Raw genomic sequence first — 14081 nt, forward strand, 5'->3', positions numbered from 1 at the left:
GTCGAGGGTGACACTGTGTGCTAGTTAGCTAGCAAATGGTTTCGCCCCAGCCTCCCACCTGCTGTGTATCTTAATCTTCTTTTGGACTAGTGGTTGTGCCACTAACAAGCTAGCTAATAAGCTATCACTCGCGAGGCGGGAGTGACCGTCGCCTCCGCCTGTAGGGGACTGTTTTAGTAATGACGGAGCGCAGGCAGGAGCGAAGGACACGGTCTACCGTTATCCTAGCTAGCAAGGATGACTCCAGTAGACGGGGGCGGGAAAAAATTATATTTCCCTTTTTTGACCCATATTCAAAATTGTCACACAAGCATGAAGATGTTGCGCTTGAGAGAGAGGGGGGGGGGGTCATGAAGGAACCAATGGGATGCTCGAGTGGGACGCCCAGAATTGCGGGATGCAGTTGCAGGCTGTGGTCAAAGTCAAGAAAACGTTGCACAATGTTACTAGCTAGTATCCGCACTATCCAATCCTGGCTGTGGCAGCAATGTGACAAACGGTTGTTCTCCAGTCACCAATGCCGTAATGAAGTCAGAGTAGCAGGAAAACTCCGAAGTCTTTTTGAGTAGAGGGATGGGGCTCTTATCAGAAAGAAGCTATTTCTTTTTGTTTTACATCTTCATAATTTTGACAGAGGGACATTATAAATGGGTAAGTCAACCTACGCGTTAAATAGCTTTCTGGACGGGAGACTTTTAGCTAAGTAGCTAATCTCTTATTGCGTATCTATATTTAGCTTGCTGTCAATCACCGGTAGGTAACGTTAGCTAACTAAAGTGTGTCAAGCGAGTTAATCATTGTCAAAAAGTAAAGCAAGGCCTGTTCACTTTTAGCCGGTGCTGGTAGTGTTTGTTCAGCGTACAGTTGTCTTGGTAGGTAGTGTAGTGTTAGCTAGCATCTATCAACCAGCATCATTTGGCCAGCTAAAGTACTATAGCTACAAATTGTGCAAGCAGACAGTTAAGCCAATGTGAGCTCCGTGTCGGCAGGCGATTGCTAGCTAGCTAAATGATATTGTATAGTGACAATTCGTGTAACGAACTAACTAGGACGCAAACAGCCAGTTCTAGCTAGCTAATCTAACCCATACATTGCGAAATATTTTGCGTCACTGTCACGCGATTATCATGTAGCTAGACGAAACTCATTCAACAAATGCAACAAGATAAAGGAAATGACCACGTTTTTCACAAATTTAATATTTGCGTGATATGGGCTTACATGTAACATAGTCGGTCTCGAGAAGTGAGACAATATCTTTAAAGCCACTGATATGCATCCTCTATCCTGCTCCAATAAACAACTTTTATTGCGAAGTAAAATACAATATAATCCACACTAAAATAAACCCAACCCAAAGCAATTGTGTGCATTGTGTTGATCAGAGTTGGTCTCGTGGAATGGAATTCAATAGCCCTTTGCCAAAATGGACAATTGCTGTCTTTGTACTCGCGGATTAATTTGCATCCCCAAAATAAACTAGGGGTGTATTCATTAGTCGGATTCCGTTGCAAAATGTTTGGTCTGTTAAATGTTTTGCAACGGAAACCTTATACGGTTTACTCTAGGAAGAACAACACGGAAATAACGGGAGGAACCTACCTACATTTGTCCAAAATAAACTATTTTCCATTTGGAGTAAACGGTGTCTGTTGCAAAACGTTTTACTACAGAATTGGCTTAATGAATACACCCCAGGACTCCTCATTCCTACAGTCAAATAATGTCCCATACACAACTCATGCAGCAAAAGGGCAATTCATTTTAAGATGTGGAAACAGTGTTTTATGGGGTAACAATAGAACCATTTTTGGATACTGAAAGTGGAAACTACCGTAATTGAAGACCTGTATTCTCAAGGAAAGAACTTTAGTTTCTTTCTGAATTTCACCTTTCAATCAGACATTTTAATGACATTACTCAGCCTGTTAAGTGTCTGGCAATCCTCCTCAGAGGCAACTGATTAAGTGGTTTGTGGCAGATGGCGGGGGCCTTCAACTTCATCCCACATTGAAACACAAGGCCTGTGTGTCAGAACAGACAGGCTAGGAGGAGGACGGCTAAGGTCTGGTCACAGAAAATAAGTGCGTTAAAGGCCTCAAACACACCCCACTTCAAAAGCATGTGCAATAAGTTATGATACATGTTGGAAGTCATTTGACAGTAGTTTAGACGTAAGTTCAGTCTGGTTTGTCTTAGAGTTCATCTTACTTGAAACCCCTGACAGTGACAATTAGGGAACCAACCAAGTCTCATTCAGGTGAGACAACCACATTCAAAAGAACAGGGCACCAAAGGGAATATAGTGTACTGTGCATTATCAGTCAGTACAACAAAGAGAGAAACGTGTGCTGGAAGTCAACCATCAAAATAGTAAATCAAATTAGCAAAGAGACCAACAGCACGTGATTGATTGCCAGAAGTTAAGGTTGCATTTCGGGACCTGAAACACAGGGGTTCTCTCGAGGTGCATAGTAGACTAATATTACATTCAGATCTGGTTTAGAGAAAAAAAGTAAAATGAACCCAAAGGTGCAGAATAGGTCGGCTCACTTCTGCTTTAATTTAGAAAGAATATAATTTGGGTTTCAGCTGTCTTTAGCATTGAACAAAAGCATAGAGTGCCTTTGTGATATTCCTTGACATTTACACAGTAGGGCAATTCCACAGAAACATAATTCTGCTGAGTCTCAGATTTTCACCTTAAAATCAGATGAGGTATAGGAGGACGTTCTCATTGTAATGGCTGGAATGGAATGCAGAGAAATGTGGTTTCCATAGGTTTGATACTGTTCCATTTATTCCATTCCAGCCATTACAGTAAACCCATCCTCCTATAGCTCCTCCCACCAGCCTCCACTGCCCAAAATGTATGCCAAACAAAAACCATTGATTTAAAAGTTTACAACTATATGCACAATGACTACTTTGAACAATTGAAACAGAACATTTCACAAAAACACATTTACTGGAACTGTGCAGTTTGGTAACAGAATTCAAATCACATTTTATTTGTCACATGCGCCGAATACAACAGGTGTAAACATTTACAGTGAAATGCTTACTTACAAGCACTTGTAAGAAAATATTTATTAAATAAACTAAAGTAATTAAAAAAATAACACAATAACGAGACTATGCACAGGGGGTACCTGTACTGAGTCAATGTGCGGGGGTACAGGTTAGTCAAGGTAATTTGTACATGTAGGTAGGGGTGAGGTGACTATGCATAGATACACAGCGAGTAGCATCAGTTTAAAAACAAAGGGGGGAGACTTAAATGCAAATAGTCCGGGTGGCCATATGATTAATTGTTTAGCAGTTTTATGGCTTGGCGCTCTGATACCTCTTGCCGTGCGGTAGTAGAGAGAACATTCTATGACTTGGAATTACAGTGAAATCATTTTTTTATGTGACCATGTTTTCTAAAAACTCTGTTAAATATCTGCTCCGAGTAATCAGGTGTCAGCTATGACATGGCACCTTGAGTTAGAAAACATCTCTTTTGGTTATTGAACTACAGTACATTATACTGTACTCTAGTGTACTGTACTGTACTATACTCTACTTTTGACTGTATTTTACTCTACTCTGCTTCACTGTACTGTACTGTCCAAACTTGTGAAACATCAATGTCTACGATAGGAGCAAATCAGAAGCACTTACCAATCATGGACATCTATGTTTGTGCTAACGTCCGTGGACATTGAAATCAAGGCCAGGGCGGACTGACCAAATTGAAACTATTTTTCAACGTCCATGGATGTCTGGTGTCGGTCGATACTAAGTGGGAGAGGGAGGGGGTTGTCCAGAATGTTTTCACACTCTCGCCTTTGAGCATCAGACAACAGAAAGAGAAAGAAAACAGTTGAACATAACAGTATGTCAGTGGAAGAGAGGACAGTAGCAGGTGACCCAACTGGTTGGTGTTTGTACTATTTTTGGCAATTTTCTGGTGTTTTGTGGTGGAAAACTGACCATTTCGAGCATATCACCTCATACTAGATAGACAGGCTAGAAATGTTTTAACGATGAATTCAATTGCCACTACCTGTTGCACACAACAAGCTTCCATTCTCTCTGTCACAAGGGGATTTATGTCTGATTTTAAGATGAAATCGTCAACCCTGTTCCAGTTAACCCTTTTACTTTATTTGCCACTTAATGGGCACTTACTTTAGTATTTTCTTTGCTCTGAGAAAAGGACCAAGTAGGAAAAAACAGTCCACTAGGCTATATACAGTGATGCCTGACACCAGCTTATTGTAAATTGAGACAATATCCTTTCCCCTTACCCCCAATACAATCTATTCATAGGTTGCACCTCCGTCACTCGGTTGCGTCATGCCATTTGTTATAAACGTTCTCAAGCCGCCCTCTACCGGCGGCGCCATAGTGGTGCCCTAAAGTGGTGATAAACCCAGTCATTCTGGACGGAGGCAAACTACTGTTTCGTCTAAATTACACTATAGTTCCTGGAACTACGATGGCATTGCTAGTCAAATATTCAGTAAAAAACTACTTTGGCAGCATTATCATGTCGTCAAATTTAATTTAGACAGATGACAATGTTGTCATTAGCTAGCAAAGTTCGTCAAAATTACCTAGCAATTCAAAATGATGACAAAAGTTATCCTACTACACTGAACATACATGTAAAGTGTTGGTTTCATGAGCTGAACAGAAAATACATGAAATATTCCATACACAAATTGTGCACGAGTGTGTTTTATATCCCTGTTAGTGAGCATTTCTCCTTTGCTGCGGTGTGGCATATCAAAAAGATGATTAAACAGCATGATCATTACACAGGTGCACCTTGTGCTGGGGACAAAAGGCCACTTTTAAAATGTGCAGGTTTGTCACACGACACTATGCCACAGGTGTCTCAAGTTTTGGTGCTGAGGAGTATTTCTGTCTGTAATAAAGCAGACAGAAATATGGCTGTGCCTGGCTGCCAAGTGGGTGTGCCTATGCCCTCTAAGGCCCACCCATGGCTGTAACACTACCCAGTCATGTGAAAGCCATAGATTAGAGCATAATGAATTAATTTAAATGGACCGATTTCCTTATATGAACTGTAACTCAGTAAAATCTATATTATATTTTTGTTCAGTATAGTTATTTGCCTCCTTTTGAATGTCATTGTATTTCCAAGCCACTGTAATGCACTTTTGATGAAATCTTCATCAGAACTCATTGACGATGCATTGAGTAGAATGCTCAGTTGGGCATCAGTCCAAAACGAACGTTCAAATAACTGTTTTTCTCTATGAAGTAACGATAGAAGTAGCTGATGCCAATGGGCTACATGGACACTGAAAAGACCATTCAAAGGGGGAAATATAGCATGTATGTCAACAGTTCCATGGAAGTGTTTGTGCAGGTGTGTGAGTTTGTATATGAATGGAAGTGTGTGGGATGGTGAATATGAATGTGTAGGAGGGTGGGAGCGAATGGGTGTGTGACTGCATAGAGTATATGTTGGGCGGGAATGGATGAGTAAGTCTGGGTGTAAGTGTGTCTGAGAGGTAGGCAAGACGGGAGGTTGGGACAAGCTTGGGTAGGCAAGACGGGAGCTTGGGTGGGATTAAAGGGGAGAAAACAGAAAGGTGGAGAGGGATGGGTTTGGCTTGGGAGAGAGCGAAGGAAGGATTTAACTATACTACAATTAGGGCTGTCTCCGACAAAAATAAAATGTTCTTTCGACCAATCGATTGGTCAATTTTAAAACGTGTATTTTTCCATATAGACGCATCTTATGTGTTTTAATCAAATCAACTATACAGACTGAGCTTGTCTGATGCTTTAATCGCACTGTTTGATAAAATAATTAAGGCACACAAATGACTAGAGGGAGTCCGATCGCAATTGATTTGATTGTGGCGGACAGCGAGTGGCTGTGTGACTAGCACCCATTGTCTCTCTCTCTCTCTCCTCCCTGCTGCAGCAACTACCACAGAACATCAATAATGCTGTCCGTGTTGCTGAAGCTGCAACATAATTACAGCCATTTCTGACTGAGAAGTTCTGTTACCGAAATCCTTCATTTGTTTAGGAAAAACATTCCCAACTCCTTCAACCCTTGCTCTCTTTACTTGACACATGTATGCATTGCATGCACTTGACCAATAGGGGCTGACCTATAGCATATCATAATCACATCAATAAATTGTTATAACAAACTCCAAACACCGTAACACGTGACAGAAAAATGGATGCAGAGGACGTGACGAATAAACTCGAAACGGGGGAATGTTTACTGGTTGCTCAGGAGGTAAAGGGGAAGTCAGATCTGTGGAATACATTTGACTAGTTGTGGAAAATACTGGAGATCAAGAAAAAGAAGGTAAGGATCAAGCGCTGTGCATATGATTTGTGCCAAACAGGTGCTGTTAGTTTAAATGATAATTTTCCTGACCGTTTGGAACCATTTTAAACGACACTAAATAAATTATAAGCATACCAGAGTCTGTAACGTTCTTTTGTAAAGCCTTTATTACAGCGAAGACAGAACGGTTTATGTATTGTTTATGCAAATGTATGAAAATCATAAATGTATGTAAATCATTTCTGAGTGTTGGTGTGTGTCCCTGTCTATCCGTACATTTTAAAAACAAGAACATGGTGCCGTCTGCTTTACTTAATATAAGGAATTTGAAATTATTTATACTTTAACCTTTTATACTTAAGTATATTTTAGCAATTAAGTAAACAAGAAAAGAAAGTCCCTTTTTCAGGACCCTGTCTTTCGAAGATAATTTGTAAAAATCCAAATCCTTCATTGTAAAGGGTTTAAACACTGTTTCCCATGCTTGTTCAATGAACCATTAACAATTAATGAACAATTAATGACACTAACAGCTTACAGACGGTAGGCAATTAAGGTCACAGTTATGAAAACTTAGGACACTAAAGAGGGCTTTCTACTGACTCTGAAAAACACCAAAAGAAAGATGCCCAGGGTCTCTGCTCATCTGCGTGAATGTGCCTTAGGCATGCTGCAAGGAGGAATGAGGATGGCAGATGTGGCCAGTGCAATAAATTGCAATGTCTGTACTGTGAGACGCCTAAGACAGCGCTACAGGGAGACAGGACGGACAGCTGATCGTCCTCGCAGTGGCAGACCACGTGTAACAACACCTGCACAGGATCGGTACATCCGAACATCACACCTGCGGGACGGGGTACAGGATGGCAACAACAACTGCCCGAGTTACACCAGGAACGCACAATCCCTCCATCAGTGCTCAGACTGTCCGCAATAGGCTGAGAGAGGCTGGACTGAGGGCTTGTAGGCCTGTTGTAAGGCAGGTCCTCACCAGACATCACCGGCAACAACGTCGCCTATGGGCACAAACCGACCGTTGCTGGACCAGACAGGACTGGCAAAAAGTGCTCTTCACTGACGAGTCACGGTTTTGTCTCACCAGGGGTGATGGTCGGATTTGCGTTTATCGTCGAAGGAATGAGCGTTACACCGAGGCCTGTACTCTGGAGAGGGATCGATGTAGAGGGTCCGTCATGGTCTGGGGCGGTTTCTTTTTTTGCTGAGTTTATTATATTGGGTGACTTTCACTTTTACTTSAGTTACTTTCTATTAAGGTGTCTATACTTTACTCAAGTATGGCAATTGAGTACTTTTTCCACCACTGTAAATGTGGAAGACACATTTCCCTTATCCCAGCACACAGACCAAGAAGGCAGTTTTCTGATGTTGAATTGTAGCTTACATGGAGAAAAATACACAGTGATTTCATTGTATATCCCACCAGGGGCAAAGCTGGTGTTTTTTGTTGTTGATAAAATTCAAGCTATATTAGATCAAATCCAGACAGGAACTATTATTTTAGCAGGTGTCGTGTCTTTGGCTATGCCGGATTAAGTGATATGACATGCTATTCTATAAAATCCTTTCTCTGTAATTAATATTACCTGATTGAGCTAATCATGTAAATGTAATTAAGTAGAAAGTCGGGGCACCACAAAATAATATTTATAGAGCAGTTATCTTCCGAATAAACTCTTAAAGACCTAGTCATATTTTACATCAATAGCAGTCAATATTAATCGTCACCTTATTTCAGTCTCATCTGAAAGTTGTAAATTCTTGGTTATCTTCACGAACCCTGGCTAACAAGTTGAATCAGCAATACAAAATTGGGTTTAATTATTTATTTACTAAATACCTAACTAATCACACAGAATTACATATACACAGAATGAATCATACCTTGATTACAAATTATGTCATAAAGGAAAACGTCCCTAGCGGACGGAACAGATATGACAGCTGGTTACACAAAGAAAAGGGGGTTGGGTTTGAGTGAAAGAGCGGGAAGACTGAAGAACAAAGGGAGAAGCGATGTCTCAATCGAGCCGTAGGCAGCTACTCTATCGTAAATACAGAATCTTATGCATTCTAAATTACTGCCCATTTGGAAAAGGAAAATGCAATAAATATTTACTCTGAGCTGCGCTTCAAKAGGTTGGTGGTAGATGGAAGGCCGTGTTGCCCAACAGAGTCCTTTGACCTTTGAAGAGTGTCTCTGGTGGTGAACGGGAAACGTTGTAGTGTCGTCGTTGTGTGGTAGATGGGATACTCTGTCTGTCCTCTCCTAGCCCACGTTTACAGCGGCCGCTGCTAACTCAACGGCTAGGAGGTATCACTTCTGTAGCGAATAAGAGTTCAAAGTTCATGCCATTCGCAACCAAAGCTCACGCTGAGGTTGGCTTCGTTCTGTAGTTATTATCTGAACCCTTCTGACATCGGATCGTCATCCTAATGTACCCGGAACAGGGAGTTATATTGTTGTCAAGGCTTTATATAGAAAGGGAGAGGAGGGCGTGTTTCATAGTTTATAACCAATGTCTCTTCACGTGGGCGGGCCACTGAGTCGGGCCTAATTCACTCATGAAAACCCAATTCTCACATTTTAGAAGCTAAAATTACATTTAATCTTCTCACAAATAATTTCATATTTAAACATTTAAATTGCACAAAAATTCCATGTGAATCTGATAACTATAATGTGTAGACTTTCCACTGTACAGTTTGTCATCCTATCATTGATGAGAATGTCTCAGATGACAACCGAACTGACATCATATTCATTAAGTACCAACGCATATGTTCAACTGGTTGGATTACCAAAATATGGTTCATTTCCCCCCCACCTTCTGATGTTCCCAGAATCTCTATATTAACCAAGGGATTTTCAATAGTCACATCAGTAGGGTAGAGAGGGGAAAAAAGGGGGAGAGGTATTTATGACTGTCATAAACCTACCCCCAGGCCAGCGTCATGACACAGGCGACCTAAATCATAGAAATAAAAAAGGCAAATTCAAGGGACCTCCAAAGAGGATGAGAGATGTCATCTCTACAAATAATGTACAGGACACCGGGAGTTTACTATTCCCAACTACAAAAGACTACTAAAGCTATTAAAAGCTATTAAAGAATTGATTCAAAAATGTATTTCTTTTAAATGCTCTGAACCATTTATAGGCTCCCGAGTGGTGCAAAGCACTGCATCTCAGTGCTAGAGGTGTCACTACAGACACGCTGGTTCGAATCCAGGCTGTATCTCAACAGGCCGTGATTGGGAGTTCCATTAGGGCGGCGCACAGTTGGCCCAGCGTTGTCCGGTGTTGGCAGTCATTGTAAATAAGAATTTGTTCTTAACTGACTTGACTAGTTAAATAAAGGTTCTGTTTAAAAATATATATATATATTTTACTGGGTTCACATAGTGATATTAGATCATTCTCCGGAATAATACTTAGACATTTTACGTAGACCCGAAATGTATTAAATACGTTAAAAAGAAATCCTTTTACCATTACAACTGTAGACATAGAGGACAGAGAAAAGCAGTTCCCCGGTATAATGTGGTGTGCTTTTAATCCCATAGCCCTGACAAAATGAATACACACCAAACCAGTTATAATTATAAAAGATCAAAATGTGTTAATTAGAAACAATACAATTTAATGACCATTTTAAAAGCTATGAAAATAGTTGGACTGATCCTTCTTAGAATCAACAACCCTGAAGCAATTAACAGCAGTCAAATTATCACAAACAGAACTCCAAAAATAATTTAGACACTGATAAATAATTTGCCAGGAATTGATGGCTATTCTATTGAGCATTTTGGGACAAAGTAGCACCCCTATTTACACATGACAACACAAATGTTACTCAATTCAGTGCTTCCTAGTATCAAACAGTTATTTCAGTTCTATTAAAACCAAGAAAATGTGGAGTCCCCTCTTTTTATTACAGACCCATAAGTTTAATAAATTGTGGCAATAAAATAATATCAAAGCTCATAAGCAATAGAATGGCAAAAGTCTTACCAGACCTGATACATATTAAAAATAGACACTTACAAAAATAGAACATGTTTCAGTTTAATATAAGATATATATTTTTCAATATTTGGTGTTGATGCCGAAAAGGCTTTCAACCATCTTGAATGTTCTTTTCTGTTGAAAACTTTGGAAGCTTTCTAGCTGAAATAATACATTTAATAAAAATATTATTTAAATGTCCTAAAGCAAAATTATACACAAATAATACATTCTATGATGAAATTGCTTTAGAAAGAACATCCCTGTCTGTGCACCTTTCTCCCCGCTCCTGTTTGCACTGGCAATTGAATCACTTGCAAAAATAAATAGACAGGACTCAAACGTAACAGGTATTGGTAAACATGAAAATAAACTTATTTGCAGATCTGATATACCTGACCAATATTGGACACTCAATGCCCCCATTGCAAAAAAATATATATCTGAATAGTTTCAAGATAATCTCAGGATATAAAATGAATGTGGAAAAAAGGAAATAATGGCAATAGGGAAAATTTAAAAAAGCATTACTCAATCCTTTAAGTGGACCATAAAACATATAAAATACTTACACTAAAGAGGAACAATGGGTACACATTCAAGATGTGCATGCTCATCCCCAGAATCTTTTTACGTGTCTATTTTCTAAGAATAAAGATAAGAACTAGTGTTGTCACGATACCAACATTTTACTAACGATACCAGGCCAAGTAGTATTGCGATACCACTAAAATACAGTGGCCTAGCGTCCTGTTCGCCCTGTCCCCCGGACGCTTTTGCAGAACGTTAAGAAAACGGGAACATGTGCTACTCAAACTGGTCACTGAAATTCACACTTCTATTCAATACAACACATTTGAATTTAACGTCACACTGTTCTCTGTGTGTGTGTGAGAGAGAGAATCTACATGTCATTGTGGTAGTAAGGGGAAAACACTGCATGATACCCAATTTACTCTTCAGTTGACATACACACACTCTCTCCCTTCCTCACACTCCCTCTTTTTCCGCCCTCTCATAAACACACACCTCTCTCTCGCCCGCAAACACATACTGCTCGCAGCTTTTATAGTTTCGACTTACATTAGGCCCATATGAATCCTACCTTTGAAGCACATCTCATGAGTAGCAGACCCTTTTCCTTTTTTTCCTGTGCCAATCAAATTTGCCTAGACCTACTGTCAAGTTACCAGGTTGTTAGCTAGCTAGGTAACATGACTGAACAACGTTTCGTTATCAAACCAATAATTAGCGACCCAGGATTAATTTAAAACGGCCCGCGACATGGTTTGTGAAATTATATACACTTAACAAAAATATAAACGCAACATGAAACAATTTCAAAGATTTGACTGAGTTACAGTTCATATAGAAATGAGTCAATTGAAATCTATGAATTAGTTCTACATCTATGGATTTCACATGACGGGGAATACAGATATGCATGTTGGTCACAGATATCTTAAAAAATAAAGGTAGGGGCGTGGATCAGAAAACCAGTCAGTATCTAGGTTTGACCACCATTTGCCTCATGCAGTGCGAAACTCTCCTTCGCATAGAATTGATTGTTGTCTGTGGAATGTTGTCCCCACTCCTTTTCAAAGGCTGTGAAATTGCTGGATATTGGCAGGAACTGAAACACGCTGTCGTACATGTCAATCCAGAGCAACCCAGACACGCTCAATGGGTGACATGTCTGGTGAGTATGCAGGCCATGGAAGAACTGGGACATTTTCAGCGTCCAGGAATTGTGTACAGATCCTTGTGACATGGGGCTCGGCATTATCATGCTGAAACATGAGGAGGTGGTGGCGGATAAATGGCACGACAATGGGCCTCAGGATCTTGTCACGGTATCTGTGCATTTTTAAATTGCCGTCAATAAAATGCAGTTGTGTTCGTTGTCCGTAGTTTATGCCTGCCCATACCATAACCACCATGGGGCACTCTGTTCACAATGTTGACATCAGCAAACTGCTCGCCCACACGACGCCATACACGTTGTCTGCCATCTACCCGGTACAGTTGAAACCGGGATTCATCCGTGAAGAGCACACTTCTCCAGCGTGACAGTAGCCATCGAAGGTGAGCATTTGCCCACTGAAGTCAGTTATGACGCCAAACTGTATTCAGGTCAAAATCCTGGTGAGGATGACGAGCACGCAGATGACTTTCTCCGAGAATGTTTCTGACAGTTTGTACAGAAATTCTTCGGTTCTGCTAACCCACAGTTTCATCAGGTGGCTGGTCTCAGACGATCCCACAGGTGAAGAAGCTGGATGTGGAGGTCCTGGGCTGGCGTGGTTAAACGTGGTCTGCGGTTGTGAGGCCGGTTGGACGTACTGCCAAATTCTCGAAAACTATGTTAATGTTATTGTAGATAAATTAACATAAAATTCTCTGGCAACAGCTCTGGTAGACATTCCTGCAGTCAGCATACCAATTGCACGCTCCTTCAAAACTTGAGACATCTGTGGCATTGTGTTGTTTGACAAAACTGCACATTTTAGAGTGGCCTTTTATTGTCCGCAGCACAAGTTGCGCCTGTGTAATGATCATGCTGTTTAATCAGCTCCTTGATATGCCACACCTGTCAGTTGGAGGGATTGTCTTGGCAAAGGAGAAATGCTCACTAACGGGGATGTAAACACATTTGTGCGCCATATTTTTGAGAAATATGCTTTTTGTGCGTCTGGAAAATTTCTGGGATCTTTTATTTCAGCTCATGAAACATGGGACTAACACTTTAGTTGTTGCGTTTTATATTTTTGTTCAGTATAAAATGTTGGTATCATGACGTTTTGGTACTGTGATATTACCGTCGTATCGGTATACCGTTGAACACTACTAAGAACATTAACAACTTCATAGTTCACAACAGGAATGCCAGCGAAGAGCCCGGATCTCAATCCCATTGAGCATGTCTAGGACCTGTTGGATCGGAGGGTGAGGGCTAGGGCCATTCTCCCCAGATATGTCTGTGAACTTGCAGGTGCCTTGGTGGAAGAGTGGAGTAACATCTCACAGCAAGAACTGGCCCATCTGGTGCAGTCCATGAGGATGAGATGCACTGCAGTACTTAATGCAGCTGGTGGCCACACCATATACTGACTGTTGTTTTTTTTTTTTTATCCCCCCCCCTTTGTTTCAGGGACACATTAGTCAATTTCTGTTAGTCACATGTCTGTGGAACTTGTTCAGTTTATGTCTGTTGTTAAATCTTGTTATGTTCATACAAATATTTGCACGTTAAGTTTGCTGAAGATAAACGCAGTTGACAGTGAGGACTTTTCTTTTTTTTTGCTGAGTTTGAGACCTATCTAAAATGCTAGAGTATAGAATCAAATAAAAGTTTTTCGCTTCACTGTCAAAATACATATGAAGGGGAGTGTATGTAGCCTACAGAACAGCACATTTAAAGTTCTGATAAGCCAAAGAGAATTTCCATCACTTTAGAACTAGCGTCTCATGAATCAAGTCCTCCTTTCTACACCTTTCACAAGACAAATGTTAAGATTGCTTGTTTTGGTCCCCCTATCTCCTCTCAGGTTCAAGCCCAGCACTGTGTGTGGTACGGTGAGTGTGGGAAGTCCGACAAGGTCCCGGGGAAGAAGTACAACTGCAACTATACAGGACCACCTATCCCACTCCCAGCAGAGGGCCATGAGCTGCTCACAGTAAGGTTTATCATGGAAGCTTTTTTTGAACTGGTTCTCTATGTTT

The 14081-nt window shown here is 40.7% G+C and overlaps 1 protein-coding gene across 2 annotated transcripts in view; it reads left to right on the forward strand.

Annotated features, from left to right (window-relative positions):
* The first annotated feature begins 399 nt into the window (after positions 1-399).
* The window catches only part of LOC111979494 (NPC intracellular cholesterol transporter 1), a 28952-nt gene continuing 15270 nt past the window's right edge, over positions 400-14081 (forward strand). Inside the window, exons 1-2 of one of the 2 annotated variants that reach the window (XM_070448818.1) lie at positions 400-651; positions 13907-14035. In XM_070448818.1, coding sequence (XP_070304919.1) covers positions 574-651; positions 13907-14035 — 207 coding nt within the window. In that variant the 5' untranslated portion in view covers positions 400-573. The remainder of the gene's footprint in view (positions 652-13906; positions 14036-14081) is intronic. The other variant, XM_024010078.2, reaches the window with a different exon arrangement.

This window comes from Salvelinus sp. IW2-2015, linkage group LG19 (assembly GCF_002910315.2).
Source record: "Salvelinus sp. IW2-2015 linkage group LG19, ASM291031v2, whole genome shotgun sequence".
Taxonomy (NCBI): domain Eukaryota; kingdom Metazoa; phylum Chordata; class Actinopteri; order Salmoniformes; family Salmonidae; genus Salvelinus; species Salvelinus sp. IW2-2015.